This window comes from Rhea pennata, chromosome 3 (genome assembly GCF_028389875.1).
Source record: "Rhea pennata isolate bPtePen1 chromosome 3, bPtePen1.pri, whole genome shotgun sequence".
Lineage (NCBI taxonomy): Eukaryota > Metazoa > Chordata > Aves > Rheiformes > Rheidae > Rhea > Rhea pennata.
In genome coordinates this window covers 127,266,351-127,283,188 of record NC_084665.1, presented here as the reverse complement: position 1 = coordinate 127,283,188, position 16,838 = coordinate 127,266,351, and the positions used below count along the sequence as shown (strand labels likewise).

The following is a 16,838-nucleotide window of genomic DNA, read 5'->3' as shown; positions in this document are numbered from 1 at the left end:
TGTAGGTGACTGAGTGATGTCACCTCATTAATAGAGAGTTACTGTTGAATTCCCTCTACTGGGTTTTATTAGCCCAATAAACAGACTTCTTTAAGTAGCTGGAGATGCAATTGGCCAAGTCCTTTGGTATAAAGGACTGGGAATTAAGATGTGTTTTACTGCTAACACTGTGACCTTTGAGAAGATATTTGACCTGTCAGTGAGTCATTGGTAAAATATGGATAATAATACCTTTCTGGGCTGTTGTAAAGTTTCAGTTTACTGGTTAGACTTTTTACATGCAAAAATCACAACAGGCTGGTTGACCACTCCCTTGCGTGTTCAGAATTATTTTTTCTGTTTTCATAGAGAACAAATGCAAAGCTAATATAAAACTATACATTTGTGCAAGGCAGAATTCAACCCCTTAAAGGCGCAAAGCACTAATTAGCAGAAGGAGAAAAGTATGAGCGTGGCTTTTCCTTGATACTCCCTCTCTAATTTCTGCAAAGGGAAACCGACACTGTGGCTGCAATCAGTCCGAGCAAGTGTAGATGTCTTTATCTGATCTGGCCACTGTAGATGCCTTCATATCAACGAGGGGAAAAATAATCGCCTGTAGGATAAGATTCATCTATATGTGGATGCCTAAAATCAGATCGGTTGCACAGTCCTGTGTATTTCTACCCATTAGCTCAGGTGGTCTAGGTGAGAGGACTCCTTCCCCTGAGTCAGTTCTTCCATGAGGTATTTCAGAAAAAACAAAGAAGTTACACTTAGAATTACCTCATTAGCCCGAATGGCATGTTTTAGTGTAACATTAAAATACTGTAATATTAGTCAAAGGAGTGTATATATTGGGGAAGCAGTGTTTCTGCATATAAACCCCTCCTTAGGAAAAGAGTGTTTGAGTTGTGTCTCTATATATCTAAATCCTTGCAAAACTGCTACTTTACCATTTATCTACAAATTCACGGGCAGCCGTGAATTTCAAAGGGACCCTCCCACTTGCGACATGTCATGGGAGTGCCCAACAAAAATAATCTTGAGTTAGATTTTGAGAAGCTCTGAACAAAAGAAGTTAATTACAGCTAGCTGGTATTAAGACACCCTATATTAATTGGCATGGTCTCAGATTGAACCCTCAGAGTGTGGGCATCCTAAATCAAAAGTTACATTTAGAAGATTATTTATGTAAATATTAATGTGTAAAAGGAAATATCAAAAAAAAAAAAAAAAAAAAAAAAAACAAAGCACTTAAAAAAGCAATTTGGGGATTTTACCATTAGGTCTGTCCTGTTTTCTGTCATTTCATAGACTGGCCTAGAATTTGGCATTTGTGCTGCTGCTTTACGGATCAGGAGATGTAGAGGCAAGCAGTCCTAAGAAGCCTTCCAGCTGACATTGTATCCCTGCTTTGCAGTCGCTCTAAGAGAAGCACGTGAGCTTCCACAGTCCAGCCATTACGAGAGTTCAGCTTATTTTCTCCCGCGAATCTGCCGTCCTTCCCTCAGGCTGTCGTTCCTGCCCTTTTAGTCCATTTTTTTCTTCTTTTTCCTCAAGAAAGACGACGATGAAAGCTCTTCTTGCACAGTCAGAAAACAGTCCCGTTCCTGAAGCTACGTTATATCTCTCCATGCTTCACTGCGGAATTTCTACTTAGAGCTTTGTGCTGGTTTTCATTTTTCATGGTGTACACATGATGTCCCAGTTGAGTATCCAGCGCATGTTTTATTCATGTGCTTTTCACCCCTTCTTGGAGATCATTAATAAAGCTGCTAAATAAAGCCAGCCTTAACAACCATGCTTGCCGCACCCCACTGGACATCTCCTCCCAACTCCGTTATGCCGTGTTTATCATCGGCCTTTGTTGCAGATCTCTCCATTTCTCAGCCTGTCTGATAGTATTCTTATCCCAGCTGACTTAGATAAGGGTTTCAACTGTGATTTCCAAAAGCATCATCTCTAATTCTGAAATAAAGTCTGGTTGTATTTTATCAGCTTCATTTGCTTCCTGCACTAACAGCGAAGCGCTGCTGGCACTGCCTGAGATGGCAGGGGTTGTCCACCTTGCACGGATAACTCAACACCACATTATGCTCCTCGTTTAGGGCTTTTTCTATGCATTCAATGCGTTACGGATTGTCACAGGGAATATTTGCAAAAAGAGGTGGCGTGCTGCTATATTCTCAAAAAATGGGCTGCTGTCCTTCTGTAGAAGGGGATAATTATCAATCCCAGTTATTCAAAAACTATGCATTAGGCCTTATGGTCAATGCACTATTATTTTTGTTATTTTTACTTGGAAACTACCTTGCTGATAGACAGCTGAAATCTCTATAGGTCAGTATACAGGCTGCCTGACTATACATTACATACAAGCAGACTAATTATTTTCAAGTTTTCATGGAGACTCCAACAAAGGAGAGGAGCTCTCAGGAAGCATCTGAGATAACGAAGTAGCTCTGGTTTTGCTTATGAGGATCTGCTCCCTGATATAACGTGCAGTGCCGTAGAAATCATGAGAAAACTTGTTAGAAAATGTTAAGAGTGGTGGTTGGCATCTCTAGCTGATCAGAGGTGGAGTATGACATTCAGCTTGTGCATGAAACGTGGTAGGCACTGTTCATCAGGAGGGCTTTGAAATTAGACATGCAGCTTATGTTTGATGCACTAGAAGGAATTTGAAGAGGAGAAGGACATTATCAAATTGATGGAGAGTGTTTTTTGTGGCAGAATTCTTGATGAATTTTAATGCTCCATGGAAAAATGTGTTGCATTTGTCAAATCTAGAGGAAAGCATATTTTAGTAACTGAGATGTGAGCTAATGAGGACCTAAATGAAAGATTTACACGTGCAAGTAGATAGTTGAGCCATATTGTAGAGGCATTATCAGGATAAAATCTTCAACGCTTTGACATTGTATTGTATGAACATCTTCTTAGAAGAATAGTACATATCTGAACTTCTTATTTAACCTTTAATTTCTAAACATAGGTTTTCAGATTCTCCATTTCTTTCTCTCCAAACTGGCAGTTTCAAAACATAGGTTTTTAAAATGAGATTTTCATGTTATGTCATGATTCCAGGAATTAGTTTTTAGGGAAGTCAAATATTGTGATACTCACAATAATACCACAAGACTTGTCTATTCTATGTACATAAGATGTTTCTGTCTGTGTTACCTGTCTGAGCTGGGTGAGCGCTGTATTAGTGAAAGGTCTATGACAGCATTCTCGCAACAATATTGCATATGAATTAGACTACTTTTAGCAACCATTGTAGATAGGATCATTTTCTTCTGCTATTATTTTGGTCATGTTTTACTGTTAACATTTGTACTGATTTATAACCCAGAATCCCAATTAAGGTCAAGGCTATATTTTGCTGAATATGTATATATACAGAGGTATGTGTAATCCTTCCACTGAACAGATGAAGAAATTGCAGTGATAATACTGCAGATGATATAGGTGGAGTTCATCTGAATCAGTCATTCTGGTTTCCTTATAATTAGTGCTGAGAAATTGATACTACTGGATGTGATTCTTTTCATCCTGAAGAAGACACCCAAAATATGTCAGATGAATCACCACAGAAGTGTCTGCTCCTTCCCAGAGTACAGAAGGATTCTAGGTTGAATACTCAGATGTGGACATCCACTGTAGATGCTTAAAGCTATGTACAATGAATCCCAGTCTGAGTATACTTAGTTTTATCTTAATGAATCTACCTAAAAACTCAAATGCATGACTTTTACTTACACAAAGAAGCAGAAAATACATCAAGCAGCACATGAGTATAATCAAAATCGGTGCATTTTTTTTTAACCTAGGTCTCGTGTACTCTGTGTGCGTATGGAGCATTTGTGTGTGAAAGTCACATAAAGGTCAGTGTTTCGGTTTCCTGAAAAGCTTATCTAATAGGGTCTGTTACCTGTATTGTTTCTAGAGGACCTTCTTCTGCCCACACCCCAAACATTGCCTATCCTAATCCTTTTACTCCACATCTCAGCCTCCTCTGTCCCAGCTCTGATGTACTCACTGCCCCATGCCCAGGATTTACATCTGCTTTCCCTCCAGTCTCGTGCAGAGCCCTCCAGCTGGCTCTTTCCATTGCCCTACGCGTGTCCCTGAAGCCTCCCCAATATCTGCCCCATTGCACATGTGGTCTCCGATGACCTTGCAGCCTATCTACCCTTTAACACTCCACAGACTGCTTCCCTTGTGGTCTCTAGCTGCATGACATACTGCTTCCTATTAGCACAGTCACACAACTACAGGCGCAGCTGTTCTGCCACTAATCTGCAAACCCCAGTAGACTGGAAACTTCAAATTTGCTGTTTTTCCACCTCTACATCTCCACTGCCCTATCATACGAAATGAATTAATTTTCATTTTTAAAAACTTATTTCTCTGTCATTCCTGCTTGTACATTTCCCAGTAAGAGATGCACAGCAAAATCAGCGTGTGATAATTCAGCCTTTGTTCATTAAACAGAACCTATGTTTTTTGAGGAGTCCATGTGTTTTGGGTTCTGAACTGATACACTGTGCTAAGATGCATCACATTTGGTAGCATCAATCAGTTTGTACGTAGTAATCTGTTTGATAGAATGGATGCCACAGAACACAGTGTGTCACATTGTGAGACATCATCTCAAGAATACATTTCAAAACTGTTTTCAGCTACCATTCTTCCTCCCGTGACCTATTTTAACACACAGAAGGTTACTTATTTTTAAACAAAGTTTGCAATGTGATATTTTTCATCAAACGATATCAGGTTAATATTAATAGGAGTTGGGAACCACAGTGTGAGCAAAATAACACAATACCACAAATAGTTGTAGGAAGTGAATTGCCGTTATGTAGCTGACCTCTATTTTTAATTGGTAATGAGTTGACAGCTGATCTCTACTGACTGAGGGAGGATGACAGAACTACAGAAATGAAAGGTGAAAGAAACCCAGTAGATCATGTACGCCATCTCTCTGCCAATGCTGAGAACCAAAATGAGTTGTCAGATTTGAAAATATAAATGGCTGGAGTTGGGCAGCAATGTCCCCATGCTGAAAATATCCTTTGGGAGGTAAAGTGATTTGAAACATAACACTTGGGGTGTCATCTGATATGACATTAGATTTTTTTGTTATACAGGAACTTGCAGAACTGACAGTTCTGCTCATTGAACTAGACCTGAAAATAGAGAAGAGCTTCTATTTCATCACCAGCCATGAAGAATTCATGGGCAAAATCCTGCCATAAATTACACATCTAATACCACTATTAGCTCCGTAGAAGCCTGAAGTATCCGGGAGCGGCCCTGTCCCCCATGTGGTTCTCTCTAGTCCTCTAAGAGCATGGCCCTAGCGAAGCTGCGCTTCCATGGATTTTTCCAGTGAGTAGCTTTTGAAATCCTCCAGACGACGAAGAGAGGATGCACCTTCAAGGACAAGTGTGAATGGGTGTTTTTAGACAGTTTAGTCTGAAAATGGGGGAATTCAGTTGGTAATTCCTATTCCTTCAGCAGGACCACCTACAAGCTTTCTCTTTCACGGCCCGGCTTCCCCTCTGTTCTTTCATTGTGAAACCATCTCAAAAGCATGTTCTGATTTCCAGAAGATCTTGGGAGAGGGGAAGGTTATAAATAAGATGAAATATTTCCCCTCCATCTGAAGACATAAGATCTGGTTCAATATTAATGATTACAAAAATCCTATCCTTGTACAATCTATTAAATCCTCGCATATGACATAGTTTGATATATACTACATAATATAATAATTTGATATATACTACATGGATGACTTCTCTTTGCATACTCCTTAGACACTAGATTAGAGAACTAAAAATTTTGTAAGGAAATATTTTCAGGATAGTGAAATAGGCAGATGGTGAAAAGTTTTGCTTTTATGCTTTTGTGTGAGAGAAATACCAAGCTAACTATTAGAACAACTGACAGAGCAATCCAAAAACCTATTTTGATCAAACTTTGTCAACCATACCTACTGAGGGTGATAGGACAAAAAAAATAGAATTCTTCAAACCAGAATTTAGTCAGATTGGCCTCAGATGGGATGAATCAATTGTTAAAAGCAGAGATTTAGCAATTAAAAAAGGTTTTAAAAGATTTTGCAATTGCTGTTAAAAGATTTAGCAGAGGTAAGGTACGGTGAAGAAAAATAAACCATCTTAATATTTACTGAAAGCAAAACTAGTCAAAATCAACAAAGCCCTGATTAGAAACTCAAATTTGCTATCTAATCCCTGAAAGAACTATGCCCTGAATGAAAAACCAGACTTCAGGGTCCATATTTAAATATATTAATGACTGACCTGTCTTTCAGAAGTGCTAGCCAATTTTGGCTTCAGTGAAGTCGGTAGAAATTCTAGAGGCCCAGAACTTTTTGGAATCAGGTAATTTATTTAGGTACCCGATTTTAGGCACAAATACAAGAAAAATCCGATCCTTATTTTCTACACCAGATGAATAAAGTGCAGTGAAGTTCTTAGCAGACAGCATGTAAACAAACTGAAATGGAATTCTGTTTTAAAGATACTGAGTAAGCCTTCTACGTGTAGGTGGGAATAATATATTTGTTGCTGGCTTTTAATTCAACAAGCTACGTAGCCTAAAGAAAGCATACGCTTTAGTAGAGTTAGTTTACTTTTAGTAAGTTCTGCCTATAGACTCCAGTATAGCTACTGTAAAGGATACATTGAGTAGCAGAAAAAGCAAATAGTTACCTAGTTTATTCTCTGCTGAAATAAATATGGTTAAATTAAAAGAAAACATTTGATTGGGAAATGGTGAAAATTGAGGCTCATTGAATTGAGTTATCATGTGTCACCTGTGTTGAAATTTTACCCAAGGGCATGAAGTCCTCATTTTTACTACTTAGTCTTTGACTTACAGCTTCTCTTTGGTGACATGTACAGATCTTTTACTCATTAGATGACAAATAGTAACATTACACTGACAAACTTCCATCATTTTTTCTAAATGTTACAATATTTCACTGGAAATAAAAATTAGATAGTTTCTTGTTTATAAGACTGAAAAGAAACCCACTGGCCTTCAATTATGTACTGTATATTGATGGTGCACGGCAGTACAAAGTGTTATATGGAAAAGCAGTGGGGGATGATCAGGCCTGATAGCCCCTGTTTCTCGCAGTTGGTTACCAGTCATGACACAGGAGCTTTTGCTGAACGTCTTACTTCTCACAAAGCAGTTCGCTCGGCTTTTGCTACAAGCTGGAGGTGTTGTTACATCCGTTTTCAGACTGCTGACAATTCTGTCTTCTCCTAAAGCAGTGAAGTTTTCTCGGCCATCAGCGGAGCGATGAGTCTAACATCTTCTCTGTGCAGTATTCATTTTACCATGGTCTTTCTGAAATGTGCAAGCTCAGACACCAAAGTTAAACTTGGACAGCCAATGAATTTTTAAATGACTGAGCATACCAGCTATAGGTTAACATGAAAGCTCTTCATCTCGCTTCATATTATGAGCGGAGTTTTCAAATGGCATCTGTCATTCCACATCTCATTACTTGTTCAAGAGAGGTGGAGCTGTGGGTATGGATGACATACTCCTATCATGTCCAAAATTTGCAAGGAGGTATTTGAATAACTTGCTTATTCAAAGATGAACAATTTTCTTCAGCCATACTTATCTAGATGTAATCAGCCTTATTCACACAGGCCTAGCTCTAAGTTAATTTGCCTGTGTATCTCCTCTAAACTTGAATATGGCGGCTACCATAAATATCATGTGTTCCCGCCACATACACTAACCCTTTGTAAAGTGAGTGGTGGTTTTATGTTTCTCTGGTGCCCAGCTTGCAACTCTTGTACCTCGTATGCCACTTCACAAATAACAACCACTTAGTTTTTTTCTATAATTATTTTACTAAGTTCTTGTATCCCCTAGCCTGCTCACTCTGTCATCTGTCAAAGATCTGCAGCCACTCCATGCATGCGGGTGAACAGCAGAGTGAGCGTTTGGTGTCACCAGTGGAGAAGAAACCACCAACAGCGGTGGTGGTGGGAAGGTAGTGTAGGAGAAAGCATCTAGGGCAAAGCAGGTGGAGAAGTGATTCAAGGAGCAGCTGATTTGCTTGAAGGCATTCCTTCTTAAGCCCTGCACTACCTGTCCTTCTTCCTCCCTCTGCTCTCACATGTGCATTGCTCTAGGCAGAGCTCCTGCTTGCGCTGGATTGCTGGTGTAATTGTGCTAGGAGTCCTGGACCAGAAGATTCTGGTAGGAGATAGAGGCAGCTCATGGTAATTGGTTAATCAGCTATTTTCAATTCACTTCCTGGCTGTGCTTACCGTGGAAAATTAACAGTCCTTGTGTATAAATGTGACCCCTACTCTGGGATTAATTTGATTATGCGAGAATCTCAATTTTCATTTAAAAATAATAACTTTTTGGCCGCTCTGATGAAGCAAGTTTGGAAATGTAGTCTAAATGTTCCCTAATGGTTTAAAACCAAAAGGCAAATATGAAGAATGAATGAAATTACTAAATTACTTAAAAAAAAAAAGGTGTTTTTAAATCTGTCTTATGATTGCTTGTGAGTGAATATTTTAAGAAAATTTCTGATTTTCACCCAGTGCTGGATCAGCGCTCTCTGAAAAGTCATATCTTTTTAAGGCTGCTTCATTTGGATCTGCAGATACAGAGCTCATCTTAATTAATGACTTCTGGTCTCTTAACCTAGGGTTCCACTCAGTTACATGTTGATCTCTTCATTTCTATGTAAAGCCTTGTGCAGACTTTCTGCGCTGCTGATTGCAATCTTTGTGCAGCTTCCATCTGATCAGTGTTACTGGAGAGGATTTGGCCTGCAATAACTGGCTGCGCTGCATTAGACCAGTGCTTTGCATATTTAAGAAAGCAGCACAAACTTCAGTTTCTAGTAATTACAGGTTCTATTCTGTTAATAGGCCTGATAAGTGCAGTAAATCTTGTGGCAACGGCTTTATTAGGAATTTAACTTAATGGAAGTGAGTTTTTATTTAACGGAGCTTTAATTTTCCTCCGGGCTTATACATAATAGCAGAACGGTAAGTCAGTTTAGGACTTAAGTCAGGCTGATTTGAAAGGAAATATTCATATAAAACTTTCTCATTTGAACATCTTCTGTGGTTAAATTAAGTATTACTGATGTGATACCATTGACATACATAGTACTGTGAAGATAAATGAAGTGCATGCTAATAAATTAAAATGTGCTAGAGAACAGGTCCAGGCACTGGAACTTGATTGTCTGTACTGTTAAATTGCTAAGATAGGACCTGACATGATTTTGGCCAGGCTAATTAACACTCTCTCAAATAGTTTCTAGAAATGACTTGTTTATTTTAATAGTTGTACAGATATAGCCTAAGCCATGAATTTAATCAGCGCAGACAGAACTTGACTGAATTCAGTGAATCTTTAATAAGGGACAATTGTGAGACTGTGTTGGAAAATACTGTGCGATAGGTTGCAAAGGCTGGAAGATACTATAGTATTGAAGTCTTGCTTAGCAACTTCTGATTATTTTTTCCATATATTATCCTATTTCATGGAGACAGAGAAAGGGATCTAAGAATTATATCTATAAAACTCAGGAGACTGTAAGGAAAGCAGGCCAGACACTGCATCTCACTAAAAAAGATTTTGCCTGAAGCTAAAGTTGAATGTCAAAACCTGCAGGCTGTTTTGCTTTCTGTGCGCACTCTTTCTGTTTAGAAGGGACTAAAGTATGTTGCAGACCGTATCTCTCAGGCTTAGTTTGAAAAACGATAAGGAGAATTCCTGCAGTAGAGGATGAACAAGCTCTTGGCAGTTCTGCGAGGAAGTCCCTCATAGTTTGGTTGGGAAGTTACATTCATGGAAATGCTGACAGCTTGAAAACCTGTTGACAAAACAGAAAGAAAATGTTGTTCCTTACCAACTGGCTTTCAATAACCCTGAGGATCAAGAGGATCAGGAAGATGACGGAAAGATATCCATGCCCAGCCAGTCCTGGTTTTCCAAGTGCCTAAATGCTATTGTAACTCATGGAAGGATCTGTGCAGTAAGCATTGGCAGTGTTAGGGTGAAACACGTGCTTTCACTACTAAGAAGCAGAAGGTAACTTCCCACAGTCAGTTCAGTGTTCACTGATAGTCATTCCATTTCCCTGTAACTATAGTTTTTATCATATAAATTGTAAGCCATTGACTTGGAATGATGATTAGCTTTCAAAAACAATGTGTTGTTTCTGTTGTCAAGTTGTAGACACGAGAATTTCTAGAACATGAGAAGAAAGTTAATGATAGCATAAAGGAAATGTCCTATGTGAAAAACAGTTCACATCAGAGGCATGGCTGGAGCTGGAAGGTACTTGGGTCTCTAGCACTAAGTCGCAGGGAACAGGTTACACTGTGCATTTGCATGGAACTGCTATCAGACTTGCACTTCATGATCCGTGGAGCTAGTGGAAAACAAGCCTGTGTCCTTCCCTCTCCCCTCTTGATTTAGCTTTAGTTAATGGAATAGCAGTTGTATTTCGTCCATAACTTGGTTTTCAATGATGGTAATAATTTAATAGTCTTAAAACAATACAAGGTATGAGTACCATAAAGTGAAAACAGAAACAACTATGTCCACTCTGTTTGGAACAGTTGTGGCATTAGAGTATATTATATGAATATTTGTTTTAGCTAATAGATTGCTAGAGGAGCAAATACTCAGTTCCTGTGTGACCATATCAAAAGGCTTGTGGCAAAAGGCTTGTGGACATGAATGTGTCCCAGCAGCAACGGAAAATTACTCTTTCCCTACTTTGTCTGGTTGCAAGAGGAAGGGATGCTCGACCTGTGACAGTGATTGTTACTCTACAGTTCTTCATATACACGTGTCATGTTAGTATCAGCTGACTTGTGCTGACCGTGGACTGAAATGTAACTTCTGTTTAAGTCCTGGGACCTGCTGAGAATGGTACTCTTGAGAGAGAGGCCCAGAGAGTATGAAGTCCCAGGTACTGGGGAATTGCCCTCCAGGTTTCAGTAAGAAAGAACAGTTGTGTTTTTATGCAAAATATATGTTCTATTATATTCTGCATTCTGACTTTACTGTTCTTTTTTCTTTTAGATAAACATCATGTCAATGGAAACAGAACGATAGAACCTTTCCCAGAGGGAACACGGATGGTTTTGTTTGGTAAGATATCTGTTTTAGAAGAATAGCTCCAAAATGTATAGTGTTACTGCATGCCACATTTCTTAATGTCACCTTAGGTCCTTAGAGTTTCACAATCTGGGCTGCAATTGCCATTTTCTAATCACTACAATCGGCTGGAACCACTCATGATTCTGGGATACATCCATGTCCAAAGTATTTTGCCGAGTTATACAAACCAAATATTTAATCCCTTATTTCATTTGTGCACATTCCCAAATATCAGCTTTTTATGTATAATTCCGGTAAGATAGTTTGTTAGTTTAAACAGAATTGTATAAAGATGATCCATGACTCTCCAGATCTTAAGTTGTGCAAGGAACTCAAACTGTTGGGTGGAAAGCTTTATTTATTGTACGTGGAGAGCTGTTACCACCTCCATGCCCCCCAACCAAATCTGCTGTTGTGCACTTTGTAGCTAATCCCATAGGCTTCCTGACAGCCGAGCTGGAAAGCTGGATGGTTAAATGTGAAACGTTGTTTTTTATTGTATTTGTAATATTTTCTGTGAAAATGTCATTCTTTGAACCCTTCTGTAAAACTTCAAAATAGTATTTCTCTGGAGAGATAAAGAGTTACTTCTAGAAGAAGTAGACTTCCTAAGATATTTTGGAATCATCAGCCTTTTACTGACATATGGACTTTACCCAAATCTGGAAATAGTTAGATTTAGAGCTCTCATTACAGAATGTGCTACTCTTAGTCCTTAAGGGCAAGCCTATGGAATTGAATAGGAAAGAAAAAAGCAGATTCTTATGACAATTACTCTTAAAACTTATTGTTACAGAGAACAAAAAATTTCCTAGACCCATTTTGAACCATAATATTGAATTATTTAGAAAGGATATAATTCCCAATAAACTTCTATCGGATGGTACAAAAATGTCTTAGGAAATTTATTATATCCAATTAAACCTTTATCTGTGATCTAGGAATAAATATAAAATCGGTACTTGATACATCTGCTGTGTCACCTAGACTGGGGGAGTTGTAACTCATAATAAGCACAAGTCAGGCATATAAAGGAGCCTTCACTTTTTGAGCTGGGACCATTCTAATAAAATACATATAAATATTGGCACCTGCAAGGCTATATGTGTTACAGCAAAGAATGAAGAGTACATATAAAAATGGAGGATGCACCCTGGAAAGCAGTGATTCTGAGGAGCAATGCCCCCATAATATGTCACAAAAACAATAAATACAGCCTTCAGGTATATAATCAGGGATAGAGCGTGTAGATGTTAGTGGACAATTTTACACACCTGTTACGCAGTGTTTCTGACACAGGTACTAAAATATTGCATACATTTCACAACCCACTGAGTAATTAGAGTTAATTAACAACAGCAGCAAAAAAGCCATCCACTGAAACTATGAAGGGAACCAAGACTATCTACTTATCATGTCTCCAGATATGGTTTGGGAGAGTTAGTTGGGTACCTGACCATAGGTTTCAGGTGTCCTAGGCTCCCCAGACTGAACCTGCTGTTGAACCAGAGGGATGGAGATCTCCTACAGTTTTACAGTGTGGATGTCTCAGAAATCCACTTGCGGAGAAATACGCTTGTGTCAGGCACCTTAGTCACCCTAGATGCTTCCTGAGGTTGTGTGTCAGTAGAAGACACGTTATTGATCTCTATGAAGGGAAAAGTAGTAGAAATTATCTTCCCTACATGATACAGTAGATCATATTAGATAATCTAATCATCCCTACTGACATTAAAGGTTATGAATCTATATTTTACAGGAGAAAGTAGCTTATGTCAATATAGCGTTTTCTCAGTCATTGCGCTCAGCAACAATGATCTGGTCTAGTTTAGAAAGAAAAGATGTAACATAAATATTTCAAAAACCTGAACAGTGTCTGAAAGTTGTTATATAAGAACATTTTACTTATCTGTCTGGAATAAACTGTTTATCTTAATCTGTTTTCAAATAGACCTGTATTCACATCTGAAATATTTAGCAATTCTGTGTAGAATGCAAAGGGCTAAGTTAGCCGTGGGCACTAATTTATTACTCAAAAAGTGTTTTTTTTCCACTTAATTATTGTAACAAATCATAGTAAAAATTAACTTTCCTGTGGTGCTAACATTTCTGTAGATACCATGGTTTAAGAAGCGAAACAGTTTGTGGTAGTGTAACTACTATAGTTAGAAAAAATGGTCAAATCATTTGGGCATTTAAGCTCTTTTTCAGTTCTGATATGGGAGCTTCTCCCATAAGGGCTTGTCCACATTTCACACTTGTGGATATGGGGATGAAAGGAGTTTTTTAATCCTGGAGGATATTTCATAAGGTCCCCTTATTAGATACATGGAATGTCACCAGTCAATTACCACAATGACTTCTTCAGGTTCTCTTTAGAGTACCTCTAATTGAGTATCATCTTCCTGCCAGTATTCCCTTGTCTGTGGATTCTGGGAACATCTAAAAAATTCTTGGAGTGGTGGAATGGGAGACTGTGTTGGATAGTTTCTGTGGAGCTGATGGAAGATACAATTTTATGTTTTTTCTTGAGTTCTAAGGTTAAGATGGATATAAGGCTTCTTTGAATTTCTTAATGCAGGCAGGGTCAAGCAGTTCTGACGTAGTCTGATAGTCTTCACTGTTCAGTTTTTTAAAAAACTCCTAATTTATTTCCTGTTTGAAGGTTAGATCAATTTTGTATCCAGTGGGTGTTGATGCGGGTTTTTCTCTTGGTTTTATCTCTATTGATTATAAGTAATTTGTAAAATTTCATAGGAAGTAGCATCCTACACACAGAATTTCACGGAGAGCAAAATCTTGTTAAGCAGCCTACTTTGAATCATTCCTTAAGAACTGTTATGTTCCTATCAAGCCCGATAACTTTCATCGTTTTTAAATTGCCCTAGATTTTTCCATAAGAGTGTGATTGCAAATGTTGGGATAGGTGGTGAAAACTCATGCTGTTGCCATCTGTGCTGTGAATAAATGGAAAACCTACATGTTCTTAGGTTTACTATTAGACCTGAAATATAATAGTATACAAACATGACTCTGATGATAATTGTTGTCATTTGTTGGCGTTGGCATCACATTCTGATATGTGGTATAGAAAAATGGTGCTACAGTTCGTTTTTGCTACCTCCAAGGGCGTAAGCATTTGCTGGACCCATGTGAACGGGAATGAATGGAAGCACTCAAAGAAGAAAAAGATTATCTGTTAGTAATTCTTCTCCTCATATTGTCACTCATCCTGTCGGTGTGTACTGCTGCTAACTGCAAGTTCTTTGTATTTTAGACTCCATAAACTAGGGAGAAGAAACTGAACTGGTCATTTATAAAAGTAGCATCTCTGATACCACCTTAGCGAGAAAGTGCTTCTTAAACCTCTTCTCCGGCAACATCCTTTAATCCTGTAATTGTGATAGCACAGGGACAAGTCTCAAAGAGCAGTAGTTGCTAAGGAGTAATCCCTCTCCCTTAATGATATCTACAAAAGCTAAAACATGGTAAATAACCTTGTGATTTTGTAGATATAACCTACTTGCAGTGCATATTCCTAGTGGCTGGATACTATTAAATTCACCATTAAGAATAACAGCGTAAAATGTAATGCTGGGATGTAAACAGTCATCCTTTTACCTGCTTGCAAAGTACAGTTAGATTGCATTATTTAGCTCTAGGTTCTGCAAAACCTCCTTAGAGATGCTCTTACCAATGCTACGTTATTTACTTTATGATATAACTTCTTGTTTTGATCAAGCTACAGGGTGAATTACATGGTAATTGTTCCTGCAGCTTTATCATTTATAAGAGAAACTCACAGCTTTCAACAGGCTAATTAAATGATGCAGAGATTGTCTATTTGTCTGTTTAGCGTTCAGCTGCCTGAAATATACTTGTTGTTCGTTAGAATGTAGAAATGCTTCCTTGTTCCTACCACCATGGAAGGGTAGATTTTGAGGGTTTTAATGGAGAATATTTTAATACTAAGAATCCAATTACCTGTTAATCTAGTTTTCATCTACGCTTAGATAGACACTGCCCATGGTCTCACTGGAGATACTTAAACAGGTGAAACACTAGGTGTCATATGTTTGTGTTACAGCTAGAAAAGTAGAACTAATTTAATAAATGCCTGTCCAGAAAGTTTTCTTGTAGCTTTTATGGTCATAGACCTTTTCAATTTAAAATATTTTGCCTATATTGACCGATTTTGACCAAAAAATAAACCAAAAGAGAAAAATTGAAATTACATTAAAAGGCTGATAATGTGTTGAAAAGAGGTATTTTAGGGTCTGAAATCAACTTTAGGATATAAATGCAAAAAAGGTTAAGTAAATGCTTCAAATCTGCAGAACACTTACAAATTAAAATGAATGAATAGTTCCATCGATGACATTGGAATTATATGTTTTGTGTGTGTATGTAAATGCATTATACTCAGAAATACTTTTGGTCAAAGTTTCTGGTTTTTAAGTGTATATTTTTCTTAAGTAGCTGCCGCTATTGCAAGACTCCAGTTTTTCACAGAGTACCAATATATTCCCTGTACTTTATATCCTAGGCTGTTCCTCTAAGAGAAGCATTGTGTGTACAGTGCATTCATAGAAGGGCTCTTATTTACTTCAGTAAAATCTGGCAATAGTTCATATTTCTAATTATTACACTTTTAAAATATAGGACTGTATTATGTTATATTTGCTTGACATATACTGGCTAGTAATGGGATAATTGATTTCTTCATGTAAACAAAATATAGCCAGAAGTAGAATGTTAGGTAACTGATAAGAGCTAATTAGAGACATTTCTGAATTGGCAGATGGATCCAAGCTTCTTCGCCTTATGCTCTGCACTTATTAGACAACAACATGTTCCAGTAATTCTGTAGAGCAGTATTATTGTTGTATTTTGCCTGGGTTATTATGTCCTATTGAGATAGCTGATGCATTCCCACAATTTCTGCTGCTTCTGTAAGTCGTTTAAAAGCTAAAGCAGGATCACACCGAGATTGTCCAGTTAGCCCCAGCATAACCAGGGAAGTCCTGGTTTCTCAGTCTTTGCATGCAACCTGTTCAGCTGCCTCTGCTGTGCCCGTTCCTGTGCAGTGCAGTGTCCCAGGACCTGTACGAGAATGAGGTTCAGACCACTGTAAAGCTAAGTTTCTAAGAAGAGGTCTGCTCTTGGATGGTTCAACCCTTGCTAAGAAAGGCTCAGTCAGTGTAACTTGTCAACTAAAGGAAAATCATTTCCAATTAGGTTTCTTAGTGATGCATTCCTTCTCTTTAGACGTTTGTACAGAATGTTTTGGCTACCTCCTTTAGCTGAAAGTCGCAAGACTCCTAATTAAAACTCTGAAGATGTATTTGGCAACTGTTCCACAGCATTCTCCAGTCTAAGTCATTACATGGTCCCATAATCACGAGATTTTTAAAAAGACTATCAGAATTTTCTGAGTAGCAGGTCTTGAGACTTAATGGATCTACTCGAAACCAGTGATTAGCTATTTGTCATACTCATGTGCAAGAACAGTTTTTTCCAGTTTCTAACCACAGCGAAGAGAGCAGACAAAGTTCAAGTTTTCACGTGAAGTTTACCATGTGCAGAATTTTGCAGAGAGGATTTTCCCTAAGCTTGTATCCAGAAGCATTTCAGATCTCTTTTAGTCAGGT

General features: G+C 38.2%; 1 protein-coding gene across 2 annotated transcripts in view; it reads left to right on the top strand.

The window, feature by feature from the left end:
- Positions 1 to 16,838, top strand: part of MSRA (methionine sulfoxide reductase A) — a 281,782-nt gene that overhangs the window by 98,677 nt on the left and 166,267 nt on the right. For both annotated transcript variants that reach the window (XM_062571232.1, XM_062571231.1), the window contains exon 2: positions 11,110 to 11,178. In XM_062571232.1, the coding sequence (XP_062427216.1) occupies positions 11,110 to 11,178 (69 nt within the window). The remainder of the gene's footprint in view (positions 1 to 11,109; positions 11,179 to 16,838) is intronic.